The sequence below is a fragment of the Chinchilla lanigera genome, unplaced genomic scaffold (assembly GCF_000276665.1).
Source record: "Chinchilla lanigera isolate Chin_1 unplaced genomic scaffold, ChiLan1.0 scaffold00094, whole genome shotgun sequence".
Taxonomy (NCBI): Eukaryota; Metazoa; Chordata; class Mammalia; order Rodentia; family Chinchillidae; genus Chinchilla; species Chinchilla lanigera.
Genome location: NW_004955495.1, coordinates 5,739,794 through 5,750,378, shown reverse-complemented (window position 1 = coordinate 5,750,378; position 10,585 = coordinate 5,739,794). Strand labels below are relative to the sequence as shown.

At 54.4% G+C, this 10,585-nt stretch overlaps 2 protein-coding genes and 1 long non-coding RNA gene across 12 annotated transcripts in view; 1 reads left to right on the top strand and 2 right to left on the bottom strand.

The window, feature by feature from the left end:
• Nmrk2 (nicotinamide riboside kinase 2) overlaps positions 1 to 1,076 on the bottom strand; it is a 5,587-nt gene extending 4,511 nt beyond the window's left edge. For 2 of the 9 annotated variants that reach the window (XM_005405896.2, XM_005405894.2), the window contains exon 1: positions 381 to 1,076. In XM_005405896.2, coding sequence (XP_005405953.1) covers positions 381 to 472 — 92 coding nt within the window. In that variant the 5' untranslated portion in view covers positions 473 to 1,076. The remainder of the gene's footprint in view (positions 1 to 380) is intronic. The other 7 variants (XM_005405892.2, XM_005405897.2, XM_005405899.2 and 4 more) reach the window with 5 other exon arrangements.
• The window catches only part of LOC102012977, a 12,328-nt gene extending 10,359 nt beyond the window's left edge, over positions 1 to 1,969 (top strand). The window contains exon 2 of the long non-coding RNA XR_001231365.1: positions 1,515 to 1,969. This is a non-coding gene — a long non-coding RNA (uncharacterized LOC102012977). The remainder of the gene's footprint in view (positions 1 to 1,514) is intronic.
• Positions 1,970 to 9,176: 7,207 nt separating this feature from the next.
• Atcay (ataxia, cerebellar, Cayman type) overlaps positions 9,177 to 10,585 on the bottom strand; it is a 25,260-nt gene continuing 23,851 nt past the window's right edge. For both annotated transcript variants that reach the window (XM_013505239.1, XM_013505240.1), the window contains one exon: positions 9,177 to 10,174. Coding sequence is in view for 1 of the 2 variants with exons in the window: in XM_013505240.1 (XP_013360694.1) it covers positions 10,165 to 10,174 (10 nt within the window). In the remaining variant the exon portion in view is untranslated. The remainder of the gene's footprint in view (positions 10,175 to 10,585) is intronic.

Here is a 10,585-nt window from a genome sequence, read left to right as displayed (position 1 = left end):
TCCCAGGCTATGCTCAAACTTGCAACCCTCCTGCCTCTGCCTCCTAGAGTGCTGGGATGACAGGCTTGGACCACCCCACCCTGCTCTGATTTTTTTTTTTTTTTCTTTTTGGCTTTTTTTGGTTTTTCTCCGGTACCGGGAACCGAACTCACGACCTTGCGCTTGCCAGGCAGGCGCTTTGCCGCTGAGCTCAATCCCCAGCCCCTGGTTTTTACTTTTAGTAAATCAAGGGAGAATGATTTCCATCTGGAAAAATGAACACCAGGTCCTGCACCCAGCGGCCCTTTCTTTTAAGGGACCAAGGCCGCTCTGACCTCAGGCGCTGAGTGGTCCCGGGTTCCTTCCCGGCCTCCCAGCTTCCCCTCGCCCCAGGCGCTCACCCTCCGATGCCCACGACGATCTTCATATCCGCAGAGGGTGGCGGGGACAGTGCGCTCGGCTGTAACCTGCTGCCAGGCTGTCCCGGCTTCATTGAGAAAACCCAGCACTTTTATAGGCGCCGGGCACCCCGGAGGGCATCTCGGGGGAGGAGGCCAGGGCAGAGGGGGAAGGGCGGGGGGGGCACACTTGTTCCTACAGCTGGAAATAGCTCAGGGCGCCCTTTGCCTAAATTAGCCCCAGGCGGGGGTGTGGGGAGCCTCCCCCTTCCTCGCCTCCCCCTCCATCACTCCTCCCTCCTCCCCACTCTTGGCCAGAGAAACCAGATCCTCAGCCACACATTTTCCTTCCCTAAAAATATCAGCCACCGCGTGTCCCCGGCCTGACCCTGACATTCAGAGTGATCTTGGGCACATCAAGGGAAGGAAAGTCAGCCCTGGCTTGCCCTGCCCGCAATTTCCTTTTCCTGAAGATGGGGCCAGGACCGGTTCAAGATCCAGAGTGGCCGGGAACCCCAAGATAGCTTTGTTCTAGTGGCCTTGGCCAGCCAGAAAATCTTAGCGGGACTCCACACCCGTGGTGTGGCCTGAATAACTGGGATCAGCCCCATGGTGGCCTGGGAGCTGCTGATCTTCATATTATTGGTAAAGGAAAAAAAAAAAGATGCATATTAAAATGTTCAAATTGGGGCTGGGGATTTAGCTCAGTGGCACAGCGCCTGCCTGGCAAGCGGGAGGTTGTGAGTTCAATTCCCAGTACTGGTGAGGGGGACGGGCGGAAATGTTCAAATGGAGCTGGGCGTGGTGGTGCACCCCCGTCATTCTAGCAGTCTGGGAGGCTGAGGCAGGAGGATTCCAAGTTCTGGCAACTAAACGACTTGGTGGAATCCCACTTCAAAATATAAAATAAAAAAAGGGCTGGGGATACAGCTCAGTGTTAAGGCCCGGGGTTCAATGCCCAGTGTAGCAATTAAAAAAAAAAAAAGGCTAAGGCCGACCTTGTGTTGGGGGTGGGGAGGAGGGTTCAGTTCAATGTGCTGGGTGCTGGGGTGCTGAGGCGGGAGCTCTGGCCGAACCTCTCGATAGGGTTCTTGCTAACACTGGGCTCTTGGGGAAACGGGGTGGGTGGGGCTGCAGTGTCCCCCACAGGTCCGCGGATGCACAGTATTGGACACCTTGAAGTTCAGCCCATCGAGTTCACTCCCGCTGGCTGCGGTGTGAGAGCTGCACGCCGGATGGTGAGAATGAGACGACACGCTGCTGTATTTTGGGGGACTTTGGAACAGCTCCCGAAGCCCGGGTCTTGAAGGCATGGTCTGCCACTGGGTGCTATTGGGAGGCGTGGGACCTTTAAGAGGCGGGGCTAGTGGGAGGAAGTGTGGTCATGGGGGCGTGGTCTCGAGGGAACGGCTGGGTCACGGTCCCATCCTGTCTTTTTTGCTCCCTGTCCTGGAGGGGAGCCGCCTTGTGTCACCACACGCTCCCCGCTGATGTGCTGGGCAGGCACCAGCCCAAAGCACCCAGGGTTCCGACCGTGGACTGGAACTTCTCAAACCGTGAGCCAAAATAAACCTTTCCTGTCTAAAAACTGATCTGGCGTTTGTTACATTTGCAGCACATTGACTGCCACACATCTCAGTTTCGTACTTTTTTTTTTTTTCAGTGCTGAGGATTAAACCCAAGGTCTTTGCACTGAGCTACATCCCCAGCCCTTGTCATACCTTGTTTTCAAACAACATCTTGCTAAATTACCCAGGCTGGACTGGAGTTTGCGATCCTCCTGAGTAGCTGGGATTATAGGTGTGTGCCACAATATCTAGTTTCTTTTACTCCTAAAAAGGATTTAGGACTCGAAGTAGCTTTTTTTAAGTGGATGATAGTCATTGCTATGATGTGCTACATCACACATTAAACATAGGGGGCCGGGCATGGCCCCCTCCTGGCGCACTCAGGAGGCTGAGGCAGGAGGATCGCTGCGAGTTCGAGGCCAGCCTGGGCTACAAAGTGAGTTCAAGGCCAGCCTGAACTGCATAGTGAGAGCCTGTCTCAAAAAGCAAAAAAAAAAAAGGAGTCATCTTTTTTACATAATGGGTTTTTTTGAGATAGGGTCTCACCATGTAGTTCAGACTGGCCCTCAACTCACTCTGTAGCCCAGACTGGCATTGAAGTCACAGCAATCCTTCTTCCTCAGCCTTCCCAGTTCTCTGATTATAGGTGTATGCCACCACACCCAGGTACACAATGATTTAAATAAGTCATTATTTCTTCCTTTCTATTCTTCCCTCCCTCTTCTTTCCTTCCTTCCTTCCTGGGTCTCAAACATGCTAGGCAAACACTCTACCACTGAGCCTCAAACCCAGATTTTTTATTTGAGGCAGTCTTCTTAAATTCCCCAGGCTGGCCTTGAATTTGTGATCCTCCTGCTTCAGCCTCTTGAGTAGCTGTAATTACAGTTATGTGTCACTACACTTGGCTGAATAATAATAGTAATTATTATTATTATTGTTATTATTGCAGTACTGGGGATTGAACCCAGGGCCTTTGCACTGAGCTACACCCACAGCCCTTTTATTGCTTGATTGATTGATTGGTACCAGGAGTTGAACTTAGGACCTTGTGCTTGCCAAGCAGGCACTTGTGCCACTGAGCTATATTCCCAGCCCTATTTCTTATTTTGAGATAGGATCCTACTAAATCCCTCAGTGGCCCAGGCTGGGCTTGAACTTGTAATTGTCCTGTCTCAGCCTCCCAGAGTGCTGGGATGACAGGTGTGCACCACTGTGCCCAGCTTGAGAAGGTCACAGATGTAGTTGAGTGGAACGCACGGGGAGAGATGAGCTGAGGGAGAGGAGGAATATTCATGGGGTCTCTTGGGAAGGGTGGAGATGAAGCGTTCAGGCTCTGTCTCTTTTTGCCGAGCACAATCTCCTAGGGACAACATGCAGGACCAGACTGCGAGACGGTCCTGTGGCCGCAGAGGGCAGCTGATGCCCCTTGTGGCCATGGCCAGGTGGGTCCAGCTCTGTTCCTGGGGCCCAGTGGGCAGCGGCCACCATCCTGATTTCAGGAAGCACCGAGCACTGGGTCAGTGCTGCTCACAGGGTGTCCAGGGCATCACTGCCAACTGCTCACCCCTTGGGCATGAAACGGTGACGCTAGTGCAGGCTCAGCAGAGGGGACCCTTCTTCCCTTGGTGACAGCGTGTCTGACACAGCCTGGCCGGGCTGAGCCCAGGTGCAGGCGGCAGGCTGCTTCCTCACAAGGCTCCGGGAGAACCCAGGTCCCTCCCGCAGCCCTTGGCTCGAGGTCCCCTCCTCCATCCGCAGAGCCGGGACACAGTATCTTTCTGACCCTTCCGCTGCTGTCACATTTCTCCTTCTATCAAGACTGGAAATGGTTCTCTGCTTTTTAAAATTTAAGAGACATAAAATTCACATCATCTATAGCTTGTGTGAGCATGCATGTGGCACTGGGGCTAGAAGCCAGGGCCTTCGCACTGAGCCCCATCCCCAACCCTTTTTTTATTTTTTATTTTGAGACAGGGTCTCTGAGAGTCACTAAGTTGCCCGGGGCTAGGCTTAGACTTGAGATCCTCCTGCCTCAGCCTCCTGAGGAGCGGGGATCACAAATGTGTGTGTTTAATTTTCTGAGGAGCTGCCAGGCTGTTGCCTACGGCTGCTGCCTGGTGTCACATTCCTGCAGGAACTTAGATAGTTCCTCTTTCTCCGTATCATGTCATTCCCCAGTCCTTGGTATTTTCTTATTCCTCTTTTTCCTGTTTCCGTAGTGTGGGGGACGTAGCCCAACACATGTCACACTCTGCTTTCTGGAAGTCAGGACATTGGTGTTGCCTGCTTGGCCCCAGGGACGGGATGTGGTGACACCAAACCCGCCCAGGCACCCCACCAGGGCAGTGGAGCTGACCTGCAGGCTACCAGAGGCTCAGGACCATCTAACTGTCCTGCATATCCCTGAAGATTCCGGCCCTCTGGTGCCCTGATGCCTGACAGTCGCCATGACAACAGGAAGAGACCAGAAAAACAGCAAAAGGAGGCAGCTCCTAGGTTCTTGGAAAATTTTCCACAGACTTAGCTTTTTTTGGTGGAGCGGGGACAGGGTCTCACTAAGTTGCCCAGGGTGGTTTGGAGCTTGTCATCCTCCTGCCTCCCACAGTGCTGGGGTTATAGGTATGTGCCACGGTGCTCTCGGAATTTCTGGAGTTTTTTTTGTTTGTGTATATTTTTTGTTGGTTTTCTCTGAGACAGGGTCTCTCTCTAGATCAGGCTGGCTTCAAAATCATGGCAGTCCTCCTGCCTCAGCCTTCTGAGTCCTGGGATTGTAGGCATGCACCACCGTGCCCAGCTAATTTCTCTGTTTTGTCACTCATAGTGGCGCACACTGGTAATCCCAGCACTCTGGAGGCAGGAGGATCTCTGTGAGTTTGAGAGCCTGAACTATATAGTGAGGCCCTGTCTCAAAAAAAATAATTTCCTGTTTTGTTTTGTTTTATTTTGTTTTGAGATTTTGGATCTTTTTTTTTTCTTTTTTTTTTTGGTTTTTCTCCGGTACCAGGAACCGAACTCACGACCTTGCGCTTGCCAGGCAGGCGCTTTTGCCGCTGAGCTAAATCCCCAGCCCTTGAGATTTTGGATCTTGATATATAGCCTAGGCTGGCTTCAAACTCAGGACAATCCTCCTGCCTCAGCCTCCTAGGTGCTGGGGTTACAAGCATGCAGCACCATACCGGGCTAGGACTTCTCTAATTTTTTACTAAGAGTAAAACTTTAAAAAAAAAAACAAAAAACAAACTTTTGTTGCTGCCTGACCTGTTTAGCCCTACAATCTCAGGAGGGAAAGGATCAAAGTTGGTAACATGCTGACCTCTAAGACTGCAAGATGACCAACTCTTATAAGCCTCAAATGTAATTTTTGATAGAAGAGTGGTATTTATTCTCATTTTAATTTTTTTTGGATGGAACCAGGGCCTCACCCAGGCTAACACAGGGCAGCAAAGAGCCACTCCACTGCCCCATTTTCCATTTCTGCAAATTTCCTGAATGGCTTGGTAGAAGACAGCTGGATTCTCTCTTTTTATTTCCTCCCTCTCTTCTTCCCTTCCTTCTTTCCTTCCATAGTCCTGGGGATTGAACCCAAGGCCTTCACACTGAGCAGCATCCCTAGCCCCTTTTTTTAATATTAATTTTGAGACAGGGTCTTGCTAAGTCACTAAGTTGCCCAGGTAGGGCTCAAACTTTTGATCCTCCTGCCTCAGCCTCCTGAGTGCTGAGATGACCGCTGGCACCATGCCTCCTCAGCCTGTTTCTAGAGATTGTTTTGCTTGATAGTGGGTAGAAAATCTAGCTAGAGAGAGAGAGACAGAGACAGAGACAGAGAGGAGAAAGGAGGATTGGAGTCATCTTTTCAGAGAATAATGCCCCTCGAGGGTCATGAACTGTTCTTCCGCCTCCTGCGCTCTATTAAAGTGTGTTCATCTTTCACTTTGGGCGAATCTTTGTCCGTGCATGACCCTGACCCTGGGGTGCCCCTGCAAGGATTCCAGGCTCCTGAGCCCCGGGGAAGCCCCTGGTTCAGAGCCCTGGTTGTGGCTGGGTGCCGTAGCGCCCCCAAGCTCATGAGCACTCGAGCCAATGCCGGGAGAGGCGGAAGGAACTCCCCAGAGCCTCCGAGGCCCCGCAGAGACTGGGATTTTGGAATTCCAGCTTCCAGAGCTGCACCAGGCACATTTCTGCCGTTGGAAGCCCCAGGGTGGGGCCGTTTGTCACACACAGGCGTAAAATCCCGGCGGCTCCGCCTCCAGCGCCCCTTCGCTGCTCACCGGAGCCTTCCGGTCACCCCTGCGGCCGCCTCCTCTCTGCCCAGGCGGTAGATGAGGGAGCTCTGTAAAAGCCTGGGTCAGGCGTGGGTGCTTCTCTGCTCTGAACCCTCCAGGTCCTCTCCCCATTTGCATTGATTTGGGTTTTTTGTTGTTGTTGTTTTTCTGGTACCGGGAATCGAACTCACGACGTTGCTCTTGCCGGGCAGGCGCTGTGCCGCTGAGCTAAACCCCAGCTCCCCCATTTGCATTGAAAAAGACCCAATGTCTTCATCTGTCCCCATATCTCCTACCTTGGAGGCCTCCCTGAATGTACTCCCTGACAGTACTCTGTGGTCAGGGTGGCTGCAGTGCCTCCTTCACTGCTGCAGATCTTTTCATTGGAGGAGACAGAAAGCTTCTCACCATGTAGAATGGAGACAGCACTGAGCGTGTCCGGTATTGCTGAGCTGCCCATGTGGGATAAAGGTAGTGCAAATACCCACCACCGTGGTGCCTCTTGGGTGGCCACCTTTCTCCTTCTCCTACTGTGGCTGGGCTTCTGCCCTGGACCTTCCTGGGCCTCAGTTTCCCTGTTTGGCAGCCAGGCAGCGCGGCTGAGCCTGCGAGCCAAGAGGCTTATCAGTTGCAGGAGAAGCCCAGCTTCTGGGCTCTGCCTAAGGCCCAGCGTGGGGAGGGGAGTTCCCTGGGGCCTGCCCTGGCAGTGAGGTGTCCCGGAAGGCCCGGCAGGTAAGCCCCAGGGGCTCTGCGTCCGTCTAAGGCTGTGGCAGAGGCCCAAGCCCCCAACACCCCAGCATTCAACGGTGACCATGCTGTCTGTCACACAGTGTGGGCTCCATGGACCGGAAACGCCAAGGACAGGCGAATCCAGAGACCAGAAGTGCACTGGTGGGTGCTGGCGCTGGAAGGGGACGGGGTGACTGCACATGGGGACAGACGGGGCTTCCTTTGGGGAGATGGGACGTCCTGGACCTAATTAGAGGTGGAGGCTGCCAGACACTGTGAACATATGAAATGCCTCTAATGATAAATTTTATGTTGTGTGCATTTTATCACAATGAAAAAGAGATTGCACTGAGATAATGATTATCTGGATTCCCGAGATGCCCGGCATACCCTTTAAGTTTTAGGTGTAAAGAAAGTAACTTGCTGTGCACTCAGGCTAGGTGTGGCTGGAGCACACCTGTCATTCCAGCTACTCGGGAGGCTGGGGCAGGAGGATCTCAAGTCGGAGCCCAGCCTGGGCAGCCTAGTAACTTAGTGAGAATTTGTCTCAAAATAAGAAATACAAAGGGCTGAGGACGTAGCTCAGTGGGAAGGCCCTGGGTTCCATGCCCAGATCCAGAAAAAAAAAAAAAAAAGAAAGAAAGAAAAAGCAGGGCTGGGAATAGAGCCCAGCTGCACAAGCACTTGCTTGGCAAGTGCAAGGTCTTAAGTTCGATTCCTGGTACCGCCGCCCCCCTGCCCCCGGCAAAAAAAAAAAAAGCAAAGAAAAGGAAACCAGATATTTCTTCTCCGCTATGATTTATTCATGGCCCATAAAACCCACCAGACCCCATGGAGGTGGTGCCTCCCCATCATGACAGCTAATATCATGGTCATTTCTGTGTTTAATTAAAAACCAAAGAGCTGGCCGGAAGGGTGAGTATGAAGGGTGCCACCCTGGGGGCTACAGGTCACCAGAGGGAAAACCACCATCCCTTTACGACCATGGCCCGGGATCCTCTGCCCTTTGCCCCCAAATATCCCCAGGTGCAAATCTGTGGCAATGCCGATTTTTGGATGGGGACGCAGTAGCCACCTGGGAACGGTGGCCCCGGCAGACCCATGTAGACCTCCCAAGCCTGCGGCGGCGGCCTCCTGCCTCCCCCGCCCGCTGCGCTTGCTGCTGTCTGTGGCTGCTGGTGATCCGGAAGGGCCCGGGGGCCTGTCGCCGGCCATGGTGGACAGGTGTCCTCACTGAGTGTCCTGGGAGCAGAAGTTTGAGCTCGCAGACGCCTTGGCCCAAGAAAGGTTCATGGGGCGCAGTGTGCCTGGGCCACTGGGGACAAGCCGTGGTGGCCACAGCTGGCGTCGGGCGGAGACCCCTCCTCTTGCCCACTCGTGGGGCGGTCACGGTCATCCTGTGTCTCCGCTGATAAGACAGGCCATTCACTGGCGTGGGACTCCGGGGTCTTCCGAGTCACCTGTACATCTGATGTGGCCGCCACCATCACCGTGGGTGACAGAGGGGGCCTGGGTGACACAAAAGGGGACAGACCTGGCGCTGTGGGGCTTTGGGAGCAGCCTCAGCCTCCAGAACCCAAGACGCCCTCCCTGTCTCTGTCCGTTGACGTTTGGGAACCGCACATCACAAAGCTGCCACCAGACTCCCCAAGCGTTTGCCTGCTCAGACCCTGCGGGGACCCCGCGGCGCTCCTGGCACGGCCTGCTGGCCCTGTCACGGGGTTCGCAGTCCCAGCCGCTCAGAAACCCCGCTTTTGCTCAGGGCAGGGGCTGCGGGCTCGTGTAGTAGGACTCAGAGACCCCGTCCTGTGTGACAGTCATCCTGCATTCCTGCAACTGGGCACTGAATGCCCCCAGCTCGCTCCCATGGTCAGGAAAACCCAAGACTTTGTCCCTTTGCTGTCCCAGGCCCAGAGCACCGGACATCGCTGCAGAGGCTGGGCTGTCACTTGCCCTCGATGGCTCGCACTGAGGCTCAGCTACAGATGTGGGGAGCTGGGGGCCTTGAGAACACGCCACGCAGGGTTTGATCAAAATGGAGACGCCGGACTGAAGGGACCACAGGGGGCCACTTTCTGCAAACACCACCTCGTCTTTTCTTAAATACCCCTCGGAGACGGCGAGCTCACTACTCCTAGAAGGCCCCTGATTGTCTTGGGCTCCATGACAGCCCATCCTTCTTTCTTCTTCTTTTTTCTTTTTGGGTTTGAGACAGGTCTCACTATGTAGTCCAGGCTGACTTCAGATTCACTCTATAGGCCAGGCTGGTCTCAAACTCACGGCAGTCCTCCTGCCTCAGCCTCCCGAGTGCTAGGATGAATTTGGAATGCAGGGGACCACAGCATCTGGCCTGTTGGGATTTATTTTCCCAAGTGATCTCTGAAGCATCCCTAGCTCTGGTACCCTGTGTCTTCCTTCGGTGATGTCTGCGTTTCCAGGATCACCCCATTTCAGAACCGGCTTCCTTGGCCTCTGCTGTGGGCGTGTCCTGACCTGGCACTGGGGCTGTCACAGGTGTCACTTGGGCTGGCCCTGGGCTGTGGCACCCCAGGGAAAGGGGCTTGGGAATGTTCAAGAAGAGGGCAAGGATGGGGTCCGACAATGGTTCCTACTTACACGATGGGCTTGGAGGCTCCCAAGGAAAGTAGGTGTCCTTGGAGGTGACAGGGAGGTGACAAACCAGGGGTGTAATCTGGGACACAAGGCGGAGGCTGTGTCCCAAGGCACAGTCCTGCTCGGGACCGAGGTCCCAGGGCCGAGGGCCAGGCACGGGACACATCCCTGGAGGGAAGGCACGGGGATGAACCCGGGCTCGGCCACGCCGGAGGGTGCCTGTAGCTCCAGACAGACGAGCGATTGATAGAGAGGGGTCCGGAGCCTGTGCCAGAGAGAGGTGTCCTGCGGCTGCGGGGCTGGGACAGCGGCAAGATCACCAGGGCTCCACAGGCCCACGTGGGTCCCTTCCTTGGTTGTGATCTCACCAGTGTGGACACGGGAGGGCTGAGAACCGGGCCCTTTTCCAGAGCATGCTAATACCACACTGTTTCCAAAATGTTTCTGAGCCGCTAAAAAGGACACTGGATGTCAGAGGTGGATGGAGAGACCGGTCCCCTGGGACGATCAGGACTCAGGATGAGGTGGGATGAGTTCTGGGGCCAGAGGGCATCTGACAGAGGTTTCTTGGCATCTGGAATCTTCTTCCGTGTCCTTCTCTTTGATCTGGCCGTCTCAGGACATGCTGCAGGGGAGAGACACAAACAGAGAGGGGACTGGGATTTTCTCAGCAAGTAGAAAATGCTCTTCCACAGGCTCATCCGAAGAATGAGCTCCCCGAATGTGGACGAGCACTCATTAGCAGGAGCGGTGCCTGCTTTTAGAGGCTGGGCATCTGTCACCTGCCTGCCCAGGGCGCCTCCCTCCTGGGGCCCAGCAGAAGAGCAGGCCCTGGGACCCCTGCCCTCAGGCTGGAAGGAAGCTTCAAACCAGCCAGCCAGCAATCCACCCACCCACTGATCTACCTACCCTTCCATTCATCTGCCCGTCATCCACCCACCCATCCATCTCTTTGTCCATCTACCCATCCACCCATCCATCCACCCATCTACCCATCCACCCATCTACCCATCCACCCATCCATCCACCCATCTAT